This window comes from Echeneis naucrates, chromosome 18 (assembly GCF_900963305.1).
Source record: "Echeneis naucrates chromosome 18, fEcheNa1.1, whole genome shotgun sequence".
NCBI classification, from domain to species: Eukaryota; Metazoa; Chordata; class Actinopteri; order Carangiformes; family Echeneidae; genus Echeneis; species Echeneis naucrates.
This window is the reverse complement of record NC_042528.1, coordinates 12,159,561-12,183,035: the sequence shown is the minus strand read 5'-3', so window position 1 is coordinate 12,183,035 and position 23,475 is coordinate 12,159,561. Positions and strand designations below refer to the sequence as shown.

Below are 23,475 nucleotides of genomic sequence, written 5' to 3'. Positions count from 1 at the left end.
GAGACCATTCATGTGTGGGGTTGCTTCTTATTTAAGGGAGTGGGCTCTCTCACAATCTTGCCTAAAAACACAGCCATGAATAAAGAATGGCACCAGAACGTCCTCCAAGAGCCGTTTGGTGATGAACAATGTCTTTTCTAGCATGAAGGAGCACCTTGCCATAAAGCAAAAGTAATAACTAAATGGCTTGGAGAATAAAACATAAAGATTTTGGGTCCATGGCCAGGAAACTCCCCAGATCTTAATTCCATTGAGAACTTGTGGTCAATCCTCAAGAGGCGGGTGGACCAACAAAACACCACAAATTCTGACAAACTCCAAGCATTGAAGAATGGACCGTCATCAGTCAGGATTTGGTCCAGATGTTGATTGACAGTATGCCAGGGAGAATTGCAGAGGTCTTGAAAAAGAAGGGTCAATTCAGTGTAATTGCCAATAATAGCTTTTGATACTTATGAAATGCTTGTAATTATATGTCAGTATACCATAGAACTATCTGACAAAAACACCTAAAAACCGTGAAGCAGCAGACCCTGTGAAAATGGAATATTGTGTCATTCTCAAACTTTTGGCCACAACTGTATTATCTATGACCCTTTGACACCTGCTGTTGTTACTTTCTACGCCTGATAACAAAACCATGACAACACAAATCATCATCTTTGCTGAAACCATTATTAGAGTAACCTTGATATTTAAAGTAAGTACTTTATTGTCAGTAATTTATGTGCGTTTATTGTCGTATAACTCACCCATTAAAGTTCATTAAGACATGAAGTTCTGTAAAGTGATTCTAAACAGCATGGGACAGAAGTCTTGGCTTCACACACCAATCTTGCAACTGCTCACTCTGAGAGCAGATTTTTGAGACCACATGAATACTGAATGGATGTTGAACAATATCCGCAACTACTGTGTCAAAATCCCATAAAAAATGTTTACATATTCTCATGCATTTCTTATATTTGAATTACAGTGACTATAGCCTGCCTTGTCTGGTCTCTTTATTCAACTATAATATTGCAGTTTTATGAATGTGATTGTAAACAACACTGCTTTAAGGATTGTTTCCACCAAATTAGAAAATAATGTATCATGTTATTCAGTAGTGCAGGAAGTTTTGGCGTTTGGTTTGCAGTTACAACCATCACTCCACTATTGAGAGTGAATATCATTTAGTTCCTTCCTGCATTAACCCAATTTCACAGGTGTAATGGAAAAAAAAAAGATCCCGTAAGTCATTACAGAGACAATTTCTTAAAAACAATGACTTAACTTCTCATTAAAGATGAAAGTGTCACATAGGCCTATGAAAACGTTGACGTTTCCTATTATTTTCTGATGGTAAGTCACATAATGAGATGATTATAATGCACTAATTTTAAAGTCTCATCAACTTGAGAAAGTTTATCATATGTTTTTCCGTCATATTGGCAGAAATTTACAGGCACTAGAAATTCGCAGACATCACAGAGATTTAGTGCAAGAATGTATGTCCGATGAAGTCTGATAAGTGGCCTCAGGTCTCTTGTAATGAGAGAACACAGTTTCAGAATCTTTCTTTTACTTCTATTTCCTTTTTAAAGTTAAATAAAATTTCCCATGCTAAGTGAAAACTCCTCTTCTATAGTGGATGCCATAATTGAACCATAATGCACTTTGTCATTCCCCTCATCCTCTCCCATCCTGCGAGAACATTTTAGACATAGCCACAAAGGAAGTAACTGACAAAACTGCAGTGAATATGAAACATGCTATGAATCAATGCAGTGGGAAAATTTGGTACTTGCAAAGCTCTGATTCTGCAGTAAAAGTGTTTTGAGAGGGTGTGTTTATTTTTATTTATATTTTTTTGTTGTTTTTTTTAAAAATCAAGCTCAGGATGGATGGAAAAAAATATACTGGGAAATCTATTCCAAGAATTCTTCAGCTGTACATGACAAGCTTTAATGACAATCTTTGTTTGTGCCAACATTACAAACACAACTTTTCCCACTTTTGACATTGAAATGCTGCTGGAAAATAAAGTAACATTTGTTTGGCACTCTGCAACGTAGCGAGGCAGGTTTTCAGTCATCCGTCACCTCTTTGACTGAAAACAGACTGACAGATTGGCTTGGAAGGTGACTGCTCGTATTTTGGGCTGTCAGTGTTACATTTTCATCTAATGTCTCCTGCTGAAAAAACCACTTGGGACAGATGAGAAGGAAACTTGACTTTGAACCCTGTATCCAATGTGTGCTTTGTCGATTTTATTTTCTTAGACAAAACCTCTCACAAACAAAAAGAGGGGAATTAACAAAACAAACCAAATTAAAAAACAAATAAAAAAAAAAAAAACCAACAAAAAACAAGTTGGAGCAGGATTTATTTTCTTAATGAGTTTATGGTCTGGGTCTCTACCTTCAGGTTTCCTGCAATACAAAAGTTTTAAATTATCTAAAATCACAACAAAAAAACAACAACAGTCAAACACCATTCTAATTTGACAACAGATATCCAAACAACTAAGGCACCTGGTCCTTATTTACAATGCCTTTAACAGTTAATCAAGCATTCCAACCTTCTCTTACAGATGGAAGTTTGATCAGTGGAAGGAAATGGGACTGTGTAGGCGGGGGATCTTTACTTTCATAGACAGATTTCTTTAGGTTTGTCCAGGTCAGATATTTCGTTAAAACACATCTCCACAACTTTGAAAAACGCTGAGCCAGGTCAATTAGATCATTGTTTCAGTAATAGTACATCAAATAAACATGCAATTTCTTTCTTATATGATGTATCGCAAGCTCAAAAATAAGTACAGAGCCAATTGAAAAAAATTGGGAAGGAGCTGGTGTTGGAGATATTGGGAAACATCTGGGAGTGGGCTTTACAATTTGTTAGTGTGCTCTTAATGCAAGACAGCATTTAATACGTGAAACAGAGCAAAATTTACAAAGCTTTGTCACCTATTGATGATAAATGCAACAATGCAGAGGCCAACTTGCTGCATAGCTTTGTATTGTGTGCAAAATTACAACACTTCTTGTTGGAGATTTTTATTTTTTTCCCCAAGATTTTGAAAGTCTGAATAGAGTCTGCTACAATAAGTAGAGTCTGTTTTTGGCTGACTGTACCAGAAACAACCACCTGCCAGAGAAAACACAGAGCAGGTCAGATCAATACCTCATTCCTTTTCGTTGTTGTTTTTTTTTTTTTTTTTTTGTCTGGTTAAAAGAAATGGTGATGAGGATATTACAAACTGGCACAATTTTGTTTGCAATATTTCTATTGCTATAATAAAAACAATAGCTATAAAATAAAATTTATTTAAATGTAAATTATTGTTATGAAATTATTGTTGTTATTATTATTATTATTATTATTTGAGGAAATAAGTGGACGCATCAAAAATTAACATAATAAAAAAAATTTTGAATTTCATTTATATGACTCTGAAGAATGAGGATCAATTGCCAGCTGTCTGTATGAGTCACATATGAAACTAGATACCAGATGTTTCCTTTTCTTCTGAGATCTCCTGTACTACCAGGGAGCCATATCTTATTCCTTGCTTGCTTGGGTGTCATAGCAAGTACAGCTGGCAAATTTATCAATTTATATTCAGCACCGTTTGCAGTCAAAAGAAGAGGGGTCGTGAAGAAAAAGATCAATTTTCCACTTTTAGATCTTGACTTTAATCACTTTTTATCTCCCCCTCTCCGTCACTCTTGCTCCTTCTTTCACCCTCAGTTTCTTTGCTCCTTTTCCTTTCGTCCCTTGCTTTCGAACTGGGAAAAGTGAAAAACTGAGAAAGAGCAGCTGCAAAATGGCAAGAGGGGGCAGGAACGAGAGCTTATGAATTACAAAATTGCCTTGAAAGAGCATGAATGAGAGAGTGTGTTGGAATGAGAGAAAGATAACAGAATAATCATTGTGTGTGCGACAATTCTTCTAACAATACCCAATTTTCAGAGCATGACGCATTTCTGGATTTTTTAAAGTTCGGTGTGGAGTCCAATATACAAAGATGACAACCCTTTGTGAGAAAATGTACAGTATATGCTGTGCATGATTACACTATCCAAGACCTGCCTCATGTTCAATGAACTCATATTGTGCTGAGTTAGTTCACGTTCATTGCTGACAGTTTTTGACTGGGTTCACAGTCCCAAAAGATGAACTAAATCATTTCATTTCAATTCTTGGAGCGATGCTTCAAGTTACTTATTTCAGTAGAAGCTGCTCCTGCCCATCCACCCCAGCTTCAAATCATTGCCACTTCCCAAACTAACTGACTATATAAAACAAAAACACTTAACTGTAACTTCTGATGATTGTATGCAGAATTCATCTTCATTAGTTGCAGAGCAATAAATGTGCTCAGTTAATAGCACTAAAGTTGTGTGTCTTTTTTGTTTCTCTAATGTAGCCGAACACTATAATGTTCCACAATGGTATGTATTTGCTTAATAATCAGTCTCATGACACCAGATTAAAATTATAACATTATGTATGCTTTGACATCTGCTGGTTTCAGAAGGCTCACTTTGTGTTGTCTCGTCATTAGTATAACGTTTCCTTGGTGGCTATACATTTATTTTGCACAATATCCTGAATATCCTGGTACAAAGCTATTGGGACAGCGCTTGCCACAGTTGCTGCTAAGAAGCTGACATGAACACAGGATGAGTCCGTTCCTCATAGCGAGCACACCAGCTGCAGAGCGGGACATCCTGCTATACAAAGAATCTTCCCGATGTGATGTTAGCTATAACAAGCATTGAGAGAATTTTTTTCTATTTTTGATAGAAACTAAGCTAAATGGGACAATTTCACATTGTCAGACATGCAAATGTAACACTTGTGGAATGTGTCCACCAACCAATTTGCATTAGCTATCCCAAACATCTTTCCCATTCAAAGCTACACACACTTTGAAATGAATTTAAAGGCAGGCTTCCTCTTCCTTTGCCTTTTAATCCTTACATTGCTGTCCACATGTTTCTTATTTACCATCCCAGCCTCCAACTGTTCGTTGTCCCTCATCTCCCATGCTCTCTTCCTCTTTCAAATGGTTTTGAAACCCAATTTTGTCTTTACAGCACAGACTAAACAAGAAGCAAGCTGTGTGTTTGAGGTGTATTGGACTAAAATCACCGACAGCATCTTTAAATTTCAGCATGTTATTTGACTTCAAACTTCCCCAGTTCTCAATCCTGAAATGAACAGACAATGTGTCTCCAACGCTATTTCCAGGAAGTAGATGCGACCAGCCAAAAATACACATTTGCTTCCTCTCTCAGAATATATAAAAGATATGTCAGTCTTGCTCTGAAATATATATGTATATATGTATAAATTACATAAAAAATCTAACAAATGTAGTTAAGAGGTAATGCACCTGCCTCGGGACAAGGGACTCATTAACTGCTGCACAGTATATGTACAGCATTTCTGAACTTTACCTCAACACATTTCCCTTTGAAGTTTGTGGATTTATTCAATGTTCCCTATGAAGTACTGTTTGAACTGAAGTGCCAAGAATAATCCCCGGAGACAGCTACGAGTTGGACTGTGAGTAGTCACGCACACACACACACACACACACAAAATACTCGCTAACCATGGTAGATATTTAATCAAATTTATACTTATAACACAAATGCACATACTATCATTAAGAACATTATCTGCAGTTAATGCATTATGTGACACACACACACGCAAACACACAATTGAATTAGTTAATGCAAGTCAGTTTTTTAGATTTTATCTACTCATTTATCACTTCTTCACTCTCACTCACTGTGAGCACACACACATATTCATACTTGTGAGGACACTTGTTACAATAGTAAGCTCTTTACCAGAACTCTTACCTCATAATGGCATTTAAAGGTGTAGGGGAAAAAAGGCTGACCAAAAGTGGTACGTGGCAGAGTAATCACAGGATTATAACATTGTTTCCTTCTCTACCTCCATCAGAACTCATCCCTTCATACTTTCTGAACACTCATTGTTCATTAATACACAGTCAAAGCTGAAGGTCTATCAATTTCCAAACAGTGAAAGAAAGAGAAGGAAGAAGAGTTGTGGGGGCGTGGCAGCGCATAAATAACATTTATTATGGGGCTAATATTTATGATGGAGAGGGAGTACAGGACAGATGTCTCTGTATGGGAGATGGAGATGGAGAATATGAAATGGCTCAAAAGCAAAGAAAGTGGTAGCAAGAAAAAATTTAAATAAAGACTAACACGGCCTCCAGTTTCAACTTAAAGAGACTAGGAAAAAGAAGAGATAAATAATGCAATAATAATTTCTATAATCTCCAATATACCTAATCTCTAATTTGTTTAATATTGTATAAATTAGGTTTAGGAAAAAAAAGAGAGAAAGTTGAGTGGACAATCCCAGGCGGCATAGTGATTAGCGCTGTTGCCCCACAGTAAGAAGGTCGCAGGTTTGCTTCCCAGGGCCTTTCTGTATGGAGTTTGCATGTTGCTTGTGCGGGTATCCTCCAACTGTCCAAAGATGTCACGTTTGGATTCATTGGTGACTCTAAATTGTCCATAGGTCTGAGTGTGAGTGGTTGCTGGTCTCTGTCTGTCTTTGTGTGTTGGCCCTGTGATGGACTGGGGACCTGTCCAGGGTGTACCCCGCCCTCGCCCAGAACATTGGCTGGGATTGACTCCAGCACCCCCACGACCCAGAACTGGATAAGCGGTTGAAGCTGAATAGACCTTCTCAGCCCTGGTTCTCCACTGATGGGGGGGGCATTAAGAGTTATAAATGTTCATTAAACTGACAGACTTCAGGAATTGTGATCTCTCCCATGCCTTGTTATTTGGAACAAAACTCGTGGAGTCTAATGCAATCTAATAACTAAACCTACAATATGTTTGATTTAAACCCACCTCCACCCCCCTCACAGCAGGATGACTTCATTTAATTGTCTATTCTTAGGTGGATGGGCATATTAGAAATAATCCATCTGCCCAATGCAGTTGATTTTTGTACTATTTGTGCTACTAATCTATTTTCTGTTTAAATGTCAGTTGTGAAATTTAAAACTAGGGATTTACTTTTACTTATTACTTGAAAATGAAATTGGAGTCTTGAGACATTTCTGCTGTTTCTGAATAGTTTGGACTTTGCCTTAATATTACATGTTTATACAATGTTTACCATGAAAAGGTTTGGTAACTTTTCTCCTCCAGCACAGGACCTAACACATATTAACACATTAGATTCAAAAACATACAAAATACCATATTTTATATGGTAAAATATGTATTATAGGTATAGATATTATAAAGCGAAGCACAGTATTTACAAAAAGTGGCGGAGGTAAGCATACTGCGTACTGTTCTCTGATTGGTTTATCGTTGCCAGCGATAGCAAATGCCTGAAGTTAGTGCGACGTTGGAACAACATTGTAAAACATTTGATTATAATTGGATTATGACATGGATTTGAAAATTGGGTTTACGTTGAAAACGTTGGCTTGACGTCTAATTATAGTAAGGTAACACTAACTAAATGTTGAATGGTGGTTGGTTGCCGAGCACTACATAATTAGTTATCTAATGTTGTCGTTGCAACCCATATCCAATCAAGGACCAACGTTAATAAAACGTCCCTGTGTCAGTTGGGAATGCTCAGACAATCTATCAAGCAGAGTGGCTTTGTCACTTACCAAAGTCGCACTAAAACATTTTGACAGATTTTTGAGCGCAGTGTACCACGTAAAATTGGTTCAAGGTCAGTAAGCACAACAAGAAATACATAAGGTGCACTGGATTATAAGGCAAATTGCCAATTTTTTAGAAAATTTAAGGATTTTAAGTGCACCTTAGAGTGCGAAAAATACGGTACATGAAAATCACATTTGGAAAATTTGTTTTCAGTTTTATAGTTTTTTATATTAATAAACATGCTCATTTAAGCTACTTTTTTCTCCTCTCCAAACAATTAAAGCACACAGTAAGACAAAGAGCTACATGGCCTTGCATTTGAGTAACAAAAAAAGGTTGCATTTCCATTTGTCTTTTTGTCGCGCTCACCAGCTTAAGCACTTTGCAGCTCTACCAAAAGATATTTAACCTGCAGTGCACAGTCAGACTATTTTTCATAATTAATAAAAGGACAACAAGTGATGAAGAAATGCATGAGTTGTTATATATATCCTGCGACCCAAAAACTGATAAGTGGTTTAGGATGAATGAATGAATGAATATACATACACAGGGCCGTGAGGGATCTGCTCTTCAGCTGTTTATAAATGGGAAGTGCATCTGTTATTTAAGATCAGTAATCTCATTTTTTGGGTTCTGCTTTGAAACTGCAATGTGTAAATGTGTAAATCTTCAATCATAAATCACAGACAACGTTGAAATATGTATTCCTAGAAGAACATGCGCCAGATGTGTTGAGGATTTTGCAGCTGGTTTTCATGTCTAGACCCTGTCACTCCATATGTGTTTAGTGCAAAAAATAAATAAATAAAATAACTGTGTTTGTAATTATTGTATTATTGTAATTATATTTAGGGGCATATATGTAATTACTGATGCAAATGAACGGAAGATGGGTAATTGTGGTCTGGATTAATCGAATCTGAATTTGAACTAAACCATTCATTGTGTCAAATCACTGCAGGCGTGGATGTGTGTCCACACTAATTTGTTAACCCGGGATTAGAGACAGCAACAGCAACTGTGCTTTGTTAGTGTTTGATATGATTTGACATATGATATAGTGATGATATGATATTTTTGCATTTGTCCTCATAGTTTAAGATAAATATTTTATTATTTCAGGGAAGGTTGGTGACCATCACCAACTTTCCCTGGAAGCTTGTTTGTTGGTCTTTACTGAGTGGAATGACCTCTGTGTGGCAGGGAGGGCAGTGCTACACCTCAGTGAATATCAGGGGGTAATAAAGGACAGAGAAGGTGTGGAGGGGACGCAGGGGGTGCTGGTAGGAACTGGTGCAGTGAAGCATCCTGTGCTTTTCTTGCCACCTCACTCAGGATTAAGAGAGTCCCGAGGGTTTCTGTGTAGATCTTTGGAGAGATCCAGGTAGGTGAAGGTGTCCCAAGAGAGTCAAAGATAGGGCACATCGTGATGGAATAAGAGAGCAGCTCAGCCCATTTTAGGCAGGATTCATCAATTCTTCATGATGTGACCCAACACAAGCTGACAAGTGAAACCACACATGCATGTGGGCATTCCCTAAATATGAGTGAGCCCACCACCAGGGCCCAGAGTCAGGTCAGTGGCCCCGGCTCCCCATGCCCACCACCCCATATGCAGGAGTGCATGACATACAGACATACTGAAATAACCATCTCATTCACACCAATGTTGAACTTTGGAGAGTGGCAGGAAGCTGGAGTAGCTGGGAGGAACCCACATAGGTAGAGCTGCTCACAGCGTGAACCCATGCACCACCACTATCAATATCAATATCAAAGCAATATTATAATAATATAAAAAAAAAAAAAAAAAAAATATATATATATATATATATATATATATATAAATAATATTAAATCAGAGTATTTAGTTTGAGTACTTATGTTCTACCAGCTCAGGATCTAAAATCAGATCATTTCTATCTGTTATTTACTCATGCTCACCTCCCCTCTCGATCTTTATCTTTTTCCATTTTATTGCTGACCTTTAAAGCATTAAATGGCTGTGCCAACAGTTACAGCTCAGAACTCCTGACTTGTTAAGTGCCAAACCAAGAACTTGCATCTGGCGGAGGAGGCCTGTAGGTCATGCCGAGATCAAGGCTTGTAACTAAGGATGACAGGATCTTTGCTTTTAGAGCCCCAACACTCTGGATCTCCTTCACAACGCAAATCAGACGCTCTCTCTTTTTATCCTCCTTCAAATCTCTGGTGAAAATGCATTTCTACATTTTAGCCCTTGGTAAAATCTACGTTTTAATGATATTGTTTTATCCCTAATTATAGTCATACATATTTATTGTCTCTTTTACCCGCTGTTAGACTTTTATCTGGTTTTCCTTTTTCTTGTACAACACTTTGTAACTTTGTAAAGTTAAGTGCTATATAAATAACATGATCGTTATTATTATTATCAAGAAGTGACCCTATAATGGGCCAAGTGATCATCACATTCATTTATAGAAAATATGTTTAACTGAATTGTATACAATCTAACATGTTTCTTTAGCTATTAGTTGATCTGTTGTGACAAGTTAAGTGGCAGATTTCATGACACACTATTCGACATTAACAACTGAAAAACACAAATTTTCATCCTGCTTTTGCTTCACACTTTCTTCAAACAAATTAAGTGCCAAAGCACAACATTTACATCCTTTTAAAAGCAGAAGGGTGACAGACTGTTTGGAGCAACGTTTCCCTCCATTGTGAGCAAATAGACAGCAATGTGAGTTGGTACCTCTAGCTCAATGCTTATTGATCTGAATTGTTGAATCCAAGTCAGGTCAATCATTTAAACCAGGCATGTGAAGAGCCGAGAGCAGCAGAGTTGATCCCTGTGAGGCCTCTATCATGGCACAGGAGAGCAAAAACAAGAATCCAGCTGGACAGATCACATGGGTCAACAGCTGTGACCAATTCTAGGTCAATGGTGACCACAGCTAGAATCTGGATTGGCTTGTAATATGATTTACTGCGCTCTGCAGGGACCTGTAGCAGTAGCAGTGCAGAGATAACATGCTTTGTTAGAGTCTGCCGTGACAACGTAGCTATAGCTTCTGTTTATAAAGGCTGGTTGATGTTGAATAAACAATAAATATCTATGGATAGATTAACCTAATCAATACGCTGTTCCATCTACCATATTTGGCAAGTGGTGAACTTAGCCGATCTTCCGCCTGATCCAAAAATTGGAAAACAGGAGGGGTGCATGCAGAGCTGAGACTTTTGCCACATACCAGTTTGTGACAAGGCAATCACTCTTATAGACATGCCCTCAATGAAGCCTTCATTGACTTTAGATGGATGATTTGCATAAAAATTCATCAGTCTCCACAGGGAGAAATCAGCTATGGAGACCAAAATGCTTTTAGTTCCACCTTACACAAGTTGGATGTTTAATTATAGGATCTGTTGGGATCAACTCACTTTTGGATGACCATGCAAAGAACTGCGGTTCCTGGCATTCTATGCTGGTTTCATTTTCCAGTTGGATGTGGCTGCTTCGAGCATGGCAGCGTAGTGGTTAGCGTAGTTGCCCCACAACAAGAAGGTTGCCTCTTTGGTTCCTGGCCTGGGGCCTTTCTGTGCAGAGTTTGCATGTTGTCCCTGTGTCTGCATGGGTTTCTTCCGGGTACTCCGATTTCCTCCCACCATCCGAAAACATGCATGTTTAGGTCAACTGGTGACTCTAAATTGTCCGTAGGTCTGAATGCGAGTGTGTGGTTGTTCATCTCTGTTTGTCTTTGTGTGTCGGCCCTGTGATGAACTGGCGACCTGCCCAGGGTGAACCCCGTCCTCACCCAGAACATTGGCTGGGATTGGCTTGGCCACAGCACCCCCCACGACACAGGAACAGAAATGTGGTAGAAGATGGATGGATGGATGTTGCCAACAGTTCCTGCACCAGAGTGAAGAGAAGTTGCAGCAGTTCACTTCTGGCGGCAGTCCAAGCAGTGACCAATTATAGCTGGAAACAGGGCGCGCAGGTGAGTTTCACACCTAGGTAGGAAAGGGTGAAGGATTCTGGGAAATTGAGATTAATGGCCCTATTTTCTCAATGGAATCAGTGGTGTCTTCCACCATCTTGAATAGGCTGATGCCCTGGATATTATCATCGGGCTGCTTTTAACATTAACTCCATTCATAATTACTTTCAAGGCTCACTCTTTGGTGATAGCACTGGACAAAGAAAGCGCATCTGTCTTAAAGAAAATTATTCAGTTACCATTACAGTATTTTATCTTTGAATGGAAAGCAGGGATACAGTTGATAGCCATTAAGACATCATAGACAGACAAGCAGAGAGATATTTCACTGTCAGTCATACAGAAGAATAGGATGGTCTTTCTGAAATTTCAAAAATTGTTTCTCATCACAGGGATATCATAATGTGACCATATTTGAATATCTTGCCTTTCTCTTTGAATCTCCTTTGAAATGTCAATCACAGAGGCACTGAAAGTGCATCTGTAGCATCTATTCTCTCCATGGTTCCTCTTCCTTAATTGATTTCACTCATGTCTGTTTACTCATCTTGCGTCTTTTTCTTTTCACTGTGTCCTTTTTTTCATTCATTTTCTACTTTGCTTTAATCTTTACCTTTCCTAGAGGCATTTTCGTAACTATTATTTGATTTAAGGAGACATTGGCCTGTAGCATTTGATTTATTTACATTTCCTTCCACATTTGTATGTAATCAACAGGCTGTATTGGAAACCTTCTTGTCAGGGAAACTGACATTTTACAGCAGTTAAGCTCAAGTCTAAGCAAATGTGAAAGCCATACATGGTGGTGACAGATGGCTCTACGTCAAGTCTTGTCTTGGACCACTTTCCATGTACAGGATGGTTCGCCCCTCTTTTGCTGATATGGACTTAGTTGAGCTATTAAAACCATGATCTCTGGGATGTGATAAAATTTTCACCTTACTATCACCTTACTATTGCAACCTATTCCTTTGCTGATATTCCCACCTTCAGCTAGATTCATGTCTAGACTGATAAAGATTTGAAATGTTTGCAAGAGCCCTAAAAGACCAGTTAAGAAGAAGGCAGATGCCTGAAAGTGGTTTATGAAGTCTTTATCTCTAATTTTGGCTCCTCTACTAAATGAATATTGGTGGTTGGTATCGCTTTGCCTGCAGTAGTATGTAAATATATAAACAACCATCCATCTTCTACTACTTTTTCTGTTTATTGGTTGTGGGGTGCTGGAGCCAATCCCAGCCAACGTTCTGTGCGAGTGGACAGGTCGCCAGTTCACCACGGGGCCAATAAACAGAGACAAACAGAGACAAAAAACCACTCACACTCACACTCAGACCTATAGACAATTTTGAGTCACCAGTTAACCAAAACATGCATGTCTTTAGATGGTGGGAGGAAAACGGAGTACCTGGAGGAAACCCAAGCAGACATGGGGAGAACATGCAAACTCCACACAGAAAGGACCCAGGCCAGGAACTGAACCCAAATATATAAATATATATTGGCCCTGTCAGAACTGTGCTCACTTATTAAGTGAATATTGTGATATATAATTTTTTCAGCTTCAAAATCCCCCCTGGCTGGGGCTTGTACTCCAATGAAAGTTTGATAATTTTTTCCAATGCTTTCTCTCTTCTCAGTTTTGTCTTACATTATCTTATGAAGTGAGATTTATTTTTAATTCATGAAAGCGCTTTAAGTGCTACTTTAATGTTGTAAAAGGTCCCAGTCCACAGAGAAATAAGAATTTGTACTAACGCTATAACAAGTCTGTATATGAACTAAAGGAATTATAAATAAAGAACTGCTTCCATGAAGACCTGTTACCTTCTGCTGTTGAGGGAAATAAAGGCTCTATCCAATTTTTGAGGCAGAGGCTGTGCACAGTGGGGAAGATATATTCTGTTGTTTCAAACTTTATTTTTGATAGCTAAAGTAAATATAGAGGAAATCACAATGCAGTCGTCTTTAATTCATGTGCTCAGTGATTTTGTCAGGTTCTAGATCAGGAGGGCCTGAATAACATGCAGCTTGAGATGACTTTGTCAACTGTGAATAAATGAGAGCTGCTCCAGAGGGGTCCCCGAGTAAAAATATAGGACTGAAAATGAGTATAGGTCTCATTTAACACTCCACTCCAAGAAAGCAGACTTGTGCAAACACTTTCCCCACTGACAGCCCTCTGGAGACAACTGCTGAAGGAGAGCATGTCGAAACCTCTACTTTCAAAGTTTACTTGTTACTTTATCGGTGTTGAAGTGTGTCAAGCGTCCTTGAGAGTCCTCTGCTACTAAGGGTCTCGAGTGGATCTTTAATGGAGCTCTCAATGAAACAATGGAGGGAGACAAAGAGAGGATGACATTGTCTCCATCTGAAGACTCCCCTCTCTCTAATTGTCTCTAGTGCTATTGATTACCCGAGGCCCCCTCGCACCTGTTCTGTGTGATCTCTTCACACTGCGTGTAATCCCCTCACAGAGCTCGCACACCCACTTGTCTCCCGCTTTTAGATGTGATTTACACTATTGATCAAAGTGTGCTTACACGTGCCTGTGTTTGTATACGTGCAGAAGCGTGATCACTCGTGATTTGAAAAGAAGGAAACAAACACAGCAACATGCTGATATGCAGTTGGATCAAAGCGTTGACATGGCCTCATTGTTTCTATCACACCAATTCCACCAGGCCAAGGGGTATCATAACACACAGTTTCAACCTGCTGCCCTCCCTTTCTGTCTGTCTTTCTGTCATTAGAAATTAGAATGACTCCATTTCCTGCACTCATGCTGTCTGGCCCTCTACTGTTCTATGTGGGTTTGTGCACTGAAGCAGAGAAAGAGAAAAGCGATATTATCCAATCTCCCTCTATTGCTTGATCGATTTAAAGAAGCCTAAACCCTGGTGATATTGGCTGCCAATTAGACAGGTCGCCACAGTTCGCAACTCACCTTTACCTCAGCTTAAGTCAGCCATGATACCTTCAGGCTCTCACCTCAGCTTACCTGCACGGGCTGACAGCTCTGTGGGAGGGTCAGGGCTGGGTCAAGCAGGAAAGTTGGCTAGTGCCAGTAAAGGAATGAGCTGAAGGATCTCAGGTGCCTGACGTCATGGATGATACTCCTCATGTACATATGCCAAATCAATTAGGCTTCATTTGCTGGTTTGTGAACCACCATTTTGAAGCCTTGAGTTTGTAATTTGTCACCAGCTTGGTTTTTTAAAATAAAAGTAAGGGAAGGATCTGACCTGCTGTGCACTCTATCGTGATTTGTGTGGTATAGTCTGTCAATCACACAGTAGCCACACACTAATTGATATCCTGCATTATGATGTATTTTGCTCTAAATGGGACCATTATTTTAAACATTAACGTCATGTTGAATTGAAGAAAACATTGAAGCTATAAACTAATTTGCAAAACATTTCCTGAGACAATAAATCAATTAGGGACATTTTCTCATAGAATTCAATACAATCTGACTTCCTTTTACAACCAGTGGAGTTGTCTCAGTCCGCTGCCTAGTCCCTAAGTTGCCTGTGAAGAACAGGAACTTGGTGGAACTGGCCAAAGATTGTTATATACCAAATTTTTAATTTTTTTTTTTTTTTTTTTGCAAAGCTGAAGTCTTATGTTGAGTTATGTTGAGTTCACAAGCCCAAGTGAGACGAGTGTCTCGAATGGATGTGCAGTGTGTCCTATCATTTGTTGCAGGCCACCTGATCTGAGTCATTGATATGACACATTCAGAAACATAGCCTGCTGTATGGATATGCATAATAATAGGAGAGGGATGACATTCAGCTCATCACACTTCCTTAATGTTAATGCTAGGGATGTCACAAGAGCCGATACTTCAGCCAAACGTCAGTGCAGAAATTCTGTAAAATTGGATGGCACTTGTATTTCTCCCATGGATTCTGTAGATACTGGAGAGATGAGACAGGCTGGGGCAAATTTAATGGCCCTACTAATGTCCTTGTCTAACAAAAGACCATGACTTGTGTATTGCCATAAACTGGCTCACTGAGTGGAACAAGTCCATGCAAAGCTGCGCAAAAGACAATCATCATTTAAAAGTAAGACAAATGAGGGGCAATGGGGTGTGCAAGTTTATACATGAAGGAAGTCGATGGGTGACTGACATGTATGCTGCAGAGCTTTCACTGTGTTAAAAGTTACACTGATTGCTGTTCAGTCAGTACAAGTTTAAAGCTAACTTTTAAAATTAATATTTTCACCCCATGCATCTGTCAGAGTGGCCGTCAGTTTAAAGTATCACTGTTGACTCAGTATAGGGAGATGTGTGTGCGTGTAGGTGCGTAGATCAACACAAGCTCCTGCTTTAATGAATTTTGTTTGAGCAGCCTCTGTTGCTGCTACAAACAACCTCAGTTTTGTTTAAAAAAGGAAGAAAGAGCATAAAAATCAGTCAAGCACGAAGGTGAGAGGTTAAAATAAAAGTTTTCCACAGACATTTGATTTAGACTCGCCCACCAAAACCCATCTGAAGACAAACCTGCAGGCAAGAGTCTTTTACAGTGCAGAAGGATCAACATAGTAAACAGAAGATACATAATCATGATGGTTTGTGTATGAATGTACAGTAAATGACACATGCCGTAAACCTGTGTACAACCAGTAATATTAATCCTGCACTGTCTTTTGATACATCAATGTAATAGACTTGCTGTCAGTTTAAAATGTTGTTAGAACAGACCTGTGCTGTGTGTGGACGCCACAATAAGCAACTGTTCACTCAAAATGAGGCCGTCTCCCCTGCACCACGCTCCAGTTGCCAGGCACAGATGTTGTCACAAGCAATAATTCGACAAACAGCAGGTAGTCCTCAGTTTAAGCAGATCGCATTCACAAATCACACATCTTTAAAACGATATCTCATAATTTCAACCCAGCCGGTCTGTGTAAATATTCATTTAGACCTCCAGCTCACACTCTCAACACACTTAGGTCGAGCTTTTCAGTTTCTACTGATATTGCAGTTTCAGGCGAGAAAGAAAATCACCTGCAGTCTTTATAGCGGATTTACAGACAGCACTATTATTTCAATAATCTGTTCATCCTCATACCTTTTTCTTGTTAGTTGGGCAGATATAGAAACTGGTCACTACAATGGTCGTCCCTGGCATCAGATTGAGCTTGGTGTAGGTGGTGCCATAGTCAGTAGATCTGAAAGACAGACAGAAACAACCCCAAGTGGCATTCAGTCAGGACACTTTGAAAGCAGGAAGATTCTCTGAGCCAATTAAAAAAAAAAAATGGTTTTATCAATCACAACATCAACAGGGAGAGACAAGACTGCCTAGAAAAAAGCAAGTTGATCCAAAGATGTCAGATCACTAATTTGTTGTTTTTTTAATTGTTTTGTTTTGTTTTTTATAAACTAAAGGCATTTACAAATGGATGATTAAATGGATGCCTGTAAAGATTTAACTTTTGGCTGTCTCCCGGCTAAAACTGAAGCCGAGGCTGAAGCTGTCCAGTAAAAAACACAGGACATTAATATAATCCATGGTCAGGTTTAGTTGCTAGGCGACATCTTTGGTAGTAGTAGTTAAGGCAAGAGTAAAAGTGTGGTGTTGTGCTTTATGAAGCAGCAAAATCCAGGAGGAGGTTACAGTGGATGGATGGGACAACAAGACACTGGGATTAAATACATAAGAGCAGTGTTTGATTCAACATTCTGCGCTGTTTTCATGACAGTTTGACAGTTAACCATGTTATTACAACAAAGATCACACAACCTAGCTATTTCAACCCAAATCAGCATCTATTCCTGAACTTACATATGTCATGACTGTTATGAGGGAGAATGACATATGTTTACTATTGTAACTATGACAAGCAAGACCAGCATATCTGCTGCTGTCAGGAAACCATTTTAGGAGACAATTCTTGTTTTATAATTGTTTTTAAACTATATTTATCTTTATTGCAGCTTCAATTAGAGAGAGAAACATGAACGAAGAGAGAGATGGGCTGTCATACAGCAAAGGGCATCAGGTCGGTTCAGTTCTACCAGGTGAGAGTCTGGAACGGCTTTGTAAGAGGCAATTCTATAAATGAGGCCAAATAATTTTTTTATATACATTTCAGCACACTCTGTGTATCCTGAAAGAAGAGCATTTCCACAGAGAACCTTAACACTGGCAAAGGGAGGTGAAACGTCCCAAAAGCCCAGGAAGGGGCAACCTGAAAGTATTATACCATACCTTATTAACTTTCTTCATCATATTACCGCTTTGTGTTCTAAGCTCAGTGACAAATCAGAAATGTCTGGACAACCTTGATTGCCACACTGCAGCAAAAAGAGCCCTGGGCCAGCAATTAAGTGATGGCCAGTCCTGAAAGCTGGCAGGTTTAAGAGTAGGACTGGAGTGCTGTGTGTGTTTCAGATTGATAGCGAGCTGCTGGATTGTTTCCCCAGTCCGATTTAGTCACAGCAGCTGAGCAGAGTGAAGGTGATTGTTTATGACAGGTTTTGAAAAACAGCGCAAGTTTCCTCTCACTGAAGGCTGGAGTAAGATGATCGCTTATGTATAGTTAATTTCTCGAAATTCCTGTCAGGAGCACCTGGCCGAAAGATGACTCCAGGTAACACTCCCCTCAGAAAAACAATGCAAGTGAGGGTGATTAAAATAGCAAATACTGATATGACACATTAAGAAACAAAATTTTCCGGAGACATATGCAGAGGTTAAAGAATGCAAATGTAATACACTGCATGTTTGCATTTTTTAAAATGTTTTTCACTCACTGTTTTCAATGTGGTGCCTAGCAGCTTTCTGGGGATAAATTTAGAGTGATTCAAAGCACACAGGAAAAGAAATGCTGCAGCATTTAGCAGAGGGCTGAAGGTTCAACAGGAGGGAGCCAGGAAGGAGAGGTCTTGATGAAATATAATGATGAGCTAGCACGTCAGCCTGGTTAAGGATGAGAGGATTTACTCCTTCGCACAGTGGGAGATCTACTACTAATGGACACACACCCAAAGAGACACATACACACGCCTGAAGCCCTGCCAAGCCATTCAGCAATCAGCTCTCCCAGAGTGCTCCGATGCAGCTGGAGAAAATGGAGTGGCATAGCAGGGGTGAGCTATTTCTCCACAGTGAGCTGGCAAGTGTTTTCATCTTCCTCACTGGCCCCTGTGCAACGTTTAACCCAGGATCACTTGGAGGACATGTACAGATCTCGCACTGATGGTCGCGTTAGCGGGCAGAGCTCAGCGCTTATCTCAAAAAAACTGACTTGCGGATAAAGTGAAGGTCTGCTAGGCCTGCTGGGTAGAGGCCCACTGAGAGCCTGGATCATCAGGATGTTAGCCCAAAACACACACAGAGCTGTTCCATATCTGGAACTGGGAATCTGAAATGTTGAATTGGAAAGCATTTTATATATATATATATATATATATATATATATATATATATAATGCTTAATATCCTCTTACTAATTGTCTTAATATATTTATACAAAAGTGTCATGTATCATTGACATTGGAGTTTATATAATAAATGTATGTCAATTATACATCTATGCTATATCTCATTATACTGTACAGTACAGTGACTTTCCAAGCTGTATTTTAGGTGTTTGTGTTATGACTCCCTACCTTTTAGCCAGCAGTGGGAGCCAGTGCTTTCAGTATATGAAAGATTCAAAACTGTGGTTATGTCAAGTTATAACATGTAGCATGAGACCCGTATTAAAATTATAAATGCATGGTGTCGTGGCCAATTCCAAAGATCTCTCTGTGTGGAGTTTGCATGTTATTGTCATCACTGTGCGAATTCTCTCCAGATACACCAGCTTGCAAAAGACATGCATGTCAAGTTAAATGGTGACTGTCTGTGATAGACTGGTGACCCAGCTGACATTGGGCAAGACTGAACCCTGCCCTTGCTCAGTATCAGCTGGGATTGGCTCCAGCCTCCCTGCATTCTGCTTGAATAAGGAGTATGGACAGTGGGCAGATGGATATATGCAATGATGCGCCACACCGTGTTCTTTTTTCTTAAATTGCATGAAATTAATTCATTAGTGCTGCTGCAGACAGGCCGGAGGCATTATGCTTTCAGATCTGCATACTCACAAACACAATATTACAGAAATTGCTTGTGGAAATTTCTTCAAATTTGGCATAAGCATTGTGCTTAATCAGGCAAAATTTTGTGCTGACATTTTATATCCTAATCGTCAAAGGTCGACTTCAGTGTGATATCACAAAGTTCACCAAAAACACCAAACATCGTCACGTATACCAATATTCATGTTCATTTAGACCTGATGAGGAGGGGACTGATGAAGATCAGTCCAATATTCGCTCTGGTTTCAGCTGTACACCAGGGAAATATCTGGCTTGTTAGCAGCTAAATGCTTGAGTCATTAAAGCTGCCAACTTTTTCTGTCTGTTTCCTTGGTGCTTAGCAGGACAGTGTGCAGCTGGTTTATCAGAGCCTTTAAGATAAAAACAGCTGCCTACCTGATGGTGGCATCAAGGTTAATCAGAGTAGGATACTAAGGACTAGATTAAAAAAAACGAACTTACAGTTTGTGGAAATTTTCTCCAGTTAGCCACGAGTTTGCACTTTCTTTTATTTATTTATTTATTTATTTTGTTCCTTCTGTTAATGCAGCTTCTACTTCCAGAGGTGCAACAAGTGAAATGGTAAAATTCAGTAGTTGATGTTGAAATGATTTTAGTTCTGCTAAAACAAATATCACTTGGGCTTTTTTTCTATTAGATAGTCATAGTTTCTCATTTCCAGAACGATCGGGATTGGATGAGGTAGGAGTGGGCATTTTGCCCAAGAGCACATCTCAACATATAGACGCTGATTATACTCATCTCATGCCCCTATCGCTCTATCATCTGGCTTCCTCTGTTACCATTAAGGCTCCTTCTTTTTGCCCATCTGGTGTTTAACGACCCAAGGTGTCCACCGATGTAATGATTAAAAAGACATTTGCAAGCTTTTGTGAATTATTCAAACGAACAAATTATATCAGAGAGATGACATTTTCTCTTCCTGTGGGTGATGGGACTTCAAACAAAAATTCTCTTCTGAAATTTCCATGAAGGGGCTGTGTCCTGTTATTTGTGCAAACCTAACGGTTGAAATTTTACAAAATGCCATGTGACTAGCAGAGTATCAGCATCTATGAGACAGGATTTTGTGAGTTCCTCATGTGAAAATCATTATAAAAGGGCAGCTGAATAATGTAGCGCAAGGGAAAGGAGTCAGGGAGGCAAGGGAAAATTGTTATGCCACTAATAAGGCTAATTTGGGGTTTGGGTGGGAGGGGTTATCGAAAGTCAGTTGCCCCAGAGCCTTATATGGCAAGAACAATAATGTTGAGTTAATAGAAGGGTTCCATCCAGACCTTTGCATTAATAGACTTGTACGCTGATATTGAGGATTAATGAGGAATAATTACTTTGAAACAGAGAAGCATATTAGATGGAAGATGGCAGAACACAAGGAGGAAGAGTCCGTTTGCAATGGTAGTAAAGGGACATATGAGCAAAAATTGGGAGGATAGATTCTACCGATCTTGGAGATGGAGATGTATTTGTACCTTATATCTCCCACTGATGTCCAATTCCAAGAACAGTACAGTCCATCATTAAAAAAGACATATTTGAGGAGGGATGGGACAAGGTACAATACTACCATGCATTTCATTTGAAGATACTCTAAATAAGTCAATTGCAATGAATTTCCATCTTTGAGATAGTCATGAATTTGGATAATCAATGTTATCCAACCATCTGTGAAATGAAATTCTTGCATAGCACAGTTAGAGAAAATGAAAACAAAAAGATGGTTTGGTTCATGCCACTCACTAGTTAATTTGAACTCTTTAGTGGATAGACCTTTTTCCAATTAGGCTTTATTTCTCACCCACAGGAATTCTCCTTTAACAATATAAAGATGAAATTTTTTATATCGTATTTAAGATTGTTTGATGTCCAGCCATTGCTCTGTGACACTGTAGTTTGGCCATATCCTTTTCAGTTTATTTTTTAAAACCAGAAGAATCGAAATGTAGATGAGATGGTGCAACTGATGAGGGGTAAGGTGAAGATCTAATCCCTCTCTGCTGTGCGGTTTATCAATCACACAGTGGCCATGCCTTAATCCCTAAACTTTCAACAACACATTGTTGTGTTGAAGAAGGATTGAAACTAGAGACTGACACCATAAACTCTTTGGGAAAAGGCAGAGTGAGATAGAAAATCAAGTGAGAACTAGGCACATTTTTACATAGACTTCAATACAATCTGACTTTTTTTTAACACTAGAAAACCCAGGGTTTTCTTACCTCTGCTGCAATGCCCTGAGGACAGCTAAAAGGCTGCTGTCTTAAATTTTACAACTCAACAGCCTACAATTAGCCACCTTTCTTTTGCAAATTACATCGGAATGTGGTGGACCACCATTAGCACCAGAATGGTCAGATCAGAGGGAAGGGTATGCTTGAATACAGCCTGGAAGCTTCAAACATCTACTGAGAGTTTCTGGTGTTGGGCTGTAGGACTGTAGGGCAATTATAGCTGTAAATATCTGTGATATGATCAGAAATACTATTTCTTATATAGTCCATATTCAAGTGGCCTTGTGCAAAACTGCCATTGAGTTTTTAGTTTAAGTTTTTATTTGATAGTATTTTTATTTTTGAATATGGTTTTATTTTATTTATTTTGAAGTGTTTTATTGCCATACTCTTTTTATATGCTTGATAGAACTATGTTTATGTATATATGAATGGTATGTGTATGTTGTATGTTGTTGTGTTAAATATACATACTTTTTTATAACCATGCAGCACTTTGTGCAACTTACCTGCTTCCATAAATTTAGGTTCACACATGACAAGTGCATACATCTACATTCCTGGTGCCAACAAAAGACCTAACTTTGAAGGTATGTGTCTTCAAAACAAAAATCCAGTATTATTACAAAGTCTGACCCTATGAAAATCTGAATGCAAGAGTGTTGTGCAGCGCCTTTCAAGCATGCAAAGTTGACACGGGATGCTTTGAGCAGCCTAAATAAAGTTTAATTTGTTGACCTTTATTGCTGACAAACAGAAATCCTGGTGAAAACAACAAAATGAGAAAATAGATAACTAAAAAGTACAGACTGATGGAAAATGTACACTCGAGGACAGAATTATTAGCCCCACAATGAATTTTTTTTTTTTTTTTAAAGTACCTTCCAAATACTGTTAAAGAGAACAATGAATTTTTTAATACAGCTTTCCCAAAGATACTGCTTTTATTTTGGTGCTTCCATTATTTTACTTTGCACACACAAACAAAATTATTTCACCAAAACCAAAAACTACCAGGATCAACATTATTAGCCCCTCTGATGGTAATAGGCAATCATGTATCCTTTTAGCTGGATAACAGCCTACAATTTTTTGTTATAGTTTTCCACAAGTCTCAAAAACATCTCCTGAACAATCCCAGCCCATTCTTCTTGAGGTTTTCTTCCAAATTTTTCATATATCCATCTTTCTTCAGTATTCCTTCTACCTTGACAAGATTCCGAGTTCCAACGCACTGAAGCATCCCCACAGCATAATACTCCCTCCACCATGTTTCACTGTAGGGTACCATATTGTTTGGGTTGTATGCCTCTCCCTTCTTTTTCCAAACATAAGCAGTGTCTTGATGGCCAAAGAGCTCCAGTTATGTTAAAAATGCATTGCTCTCTTTAACAGCACTTGGGAAATATTTAATAAAAAAATAACATTTTCATGGTGGGCCT

General features: G+C 38.9%; 1 protein-coding gene across 4 annotated transcripts in view; it reads right to left on the bottom strand.

The window, feature by feature from the left end:
* sorcs2 (sortilin-related VPS10 domain containing receptor 2) overlaps window positions 1-23,475 on the bottom strand; it is a 292,041-nt gene that overhangs the window by 129,703 nt on the left and 138,863 nt on the right. For all 4 annotated transcript variants that reach the window (XM_029526352.1, XM_029526354.1, XM_029526353.1 and 1 more), the window contains exon 3: window positions 16,762-16,861. In XM_029526352.1, the coding sequence (XP_029382212.1) occupies window positions 16,762-16,861 (100 nt within the window). The remainder of the gene's footprint in view (window positions 1-16,761; window positions 16,862-23,475) is intronic.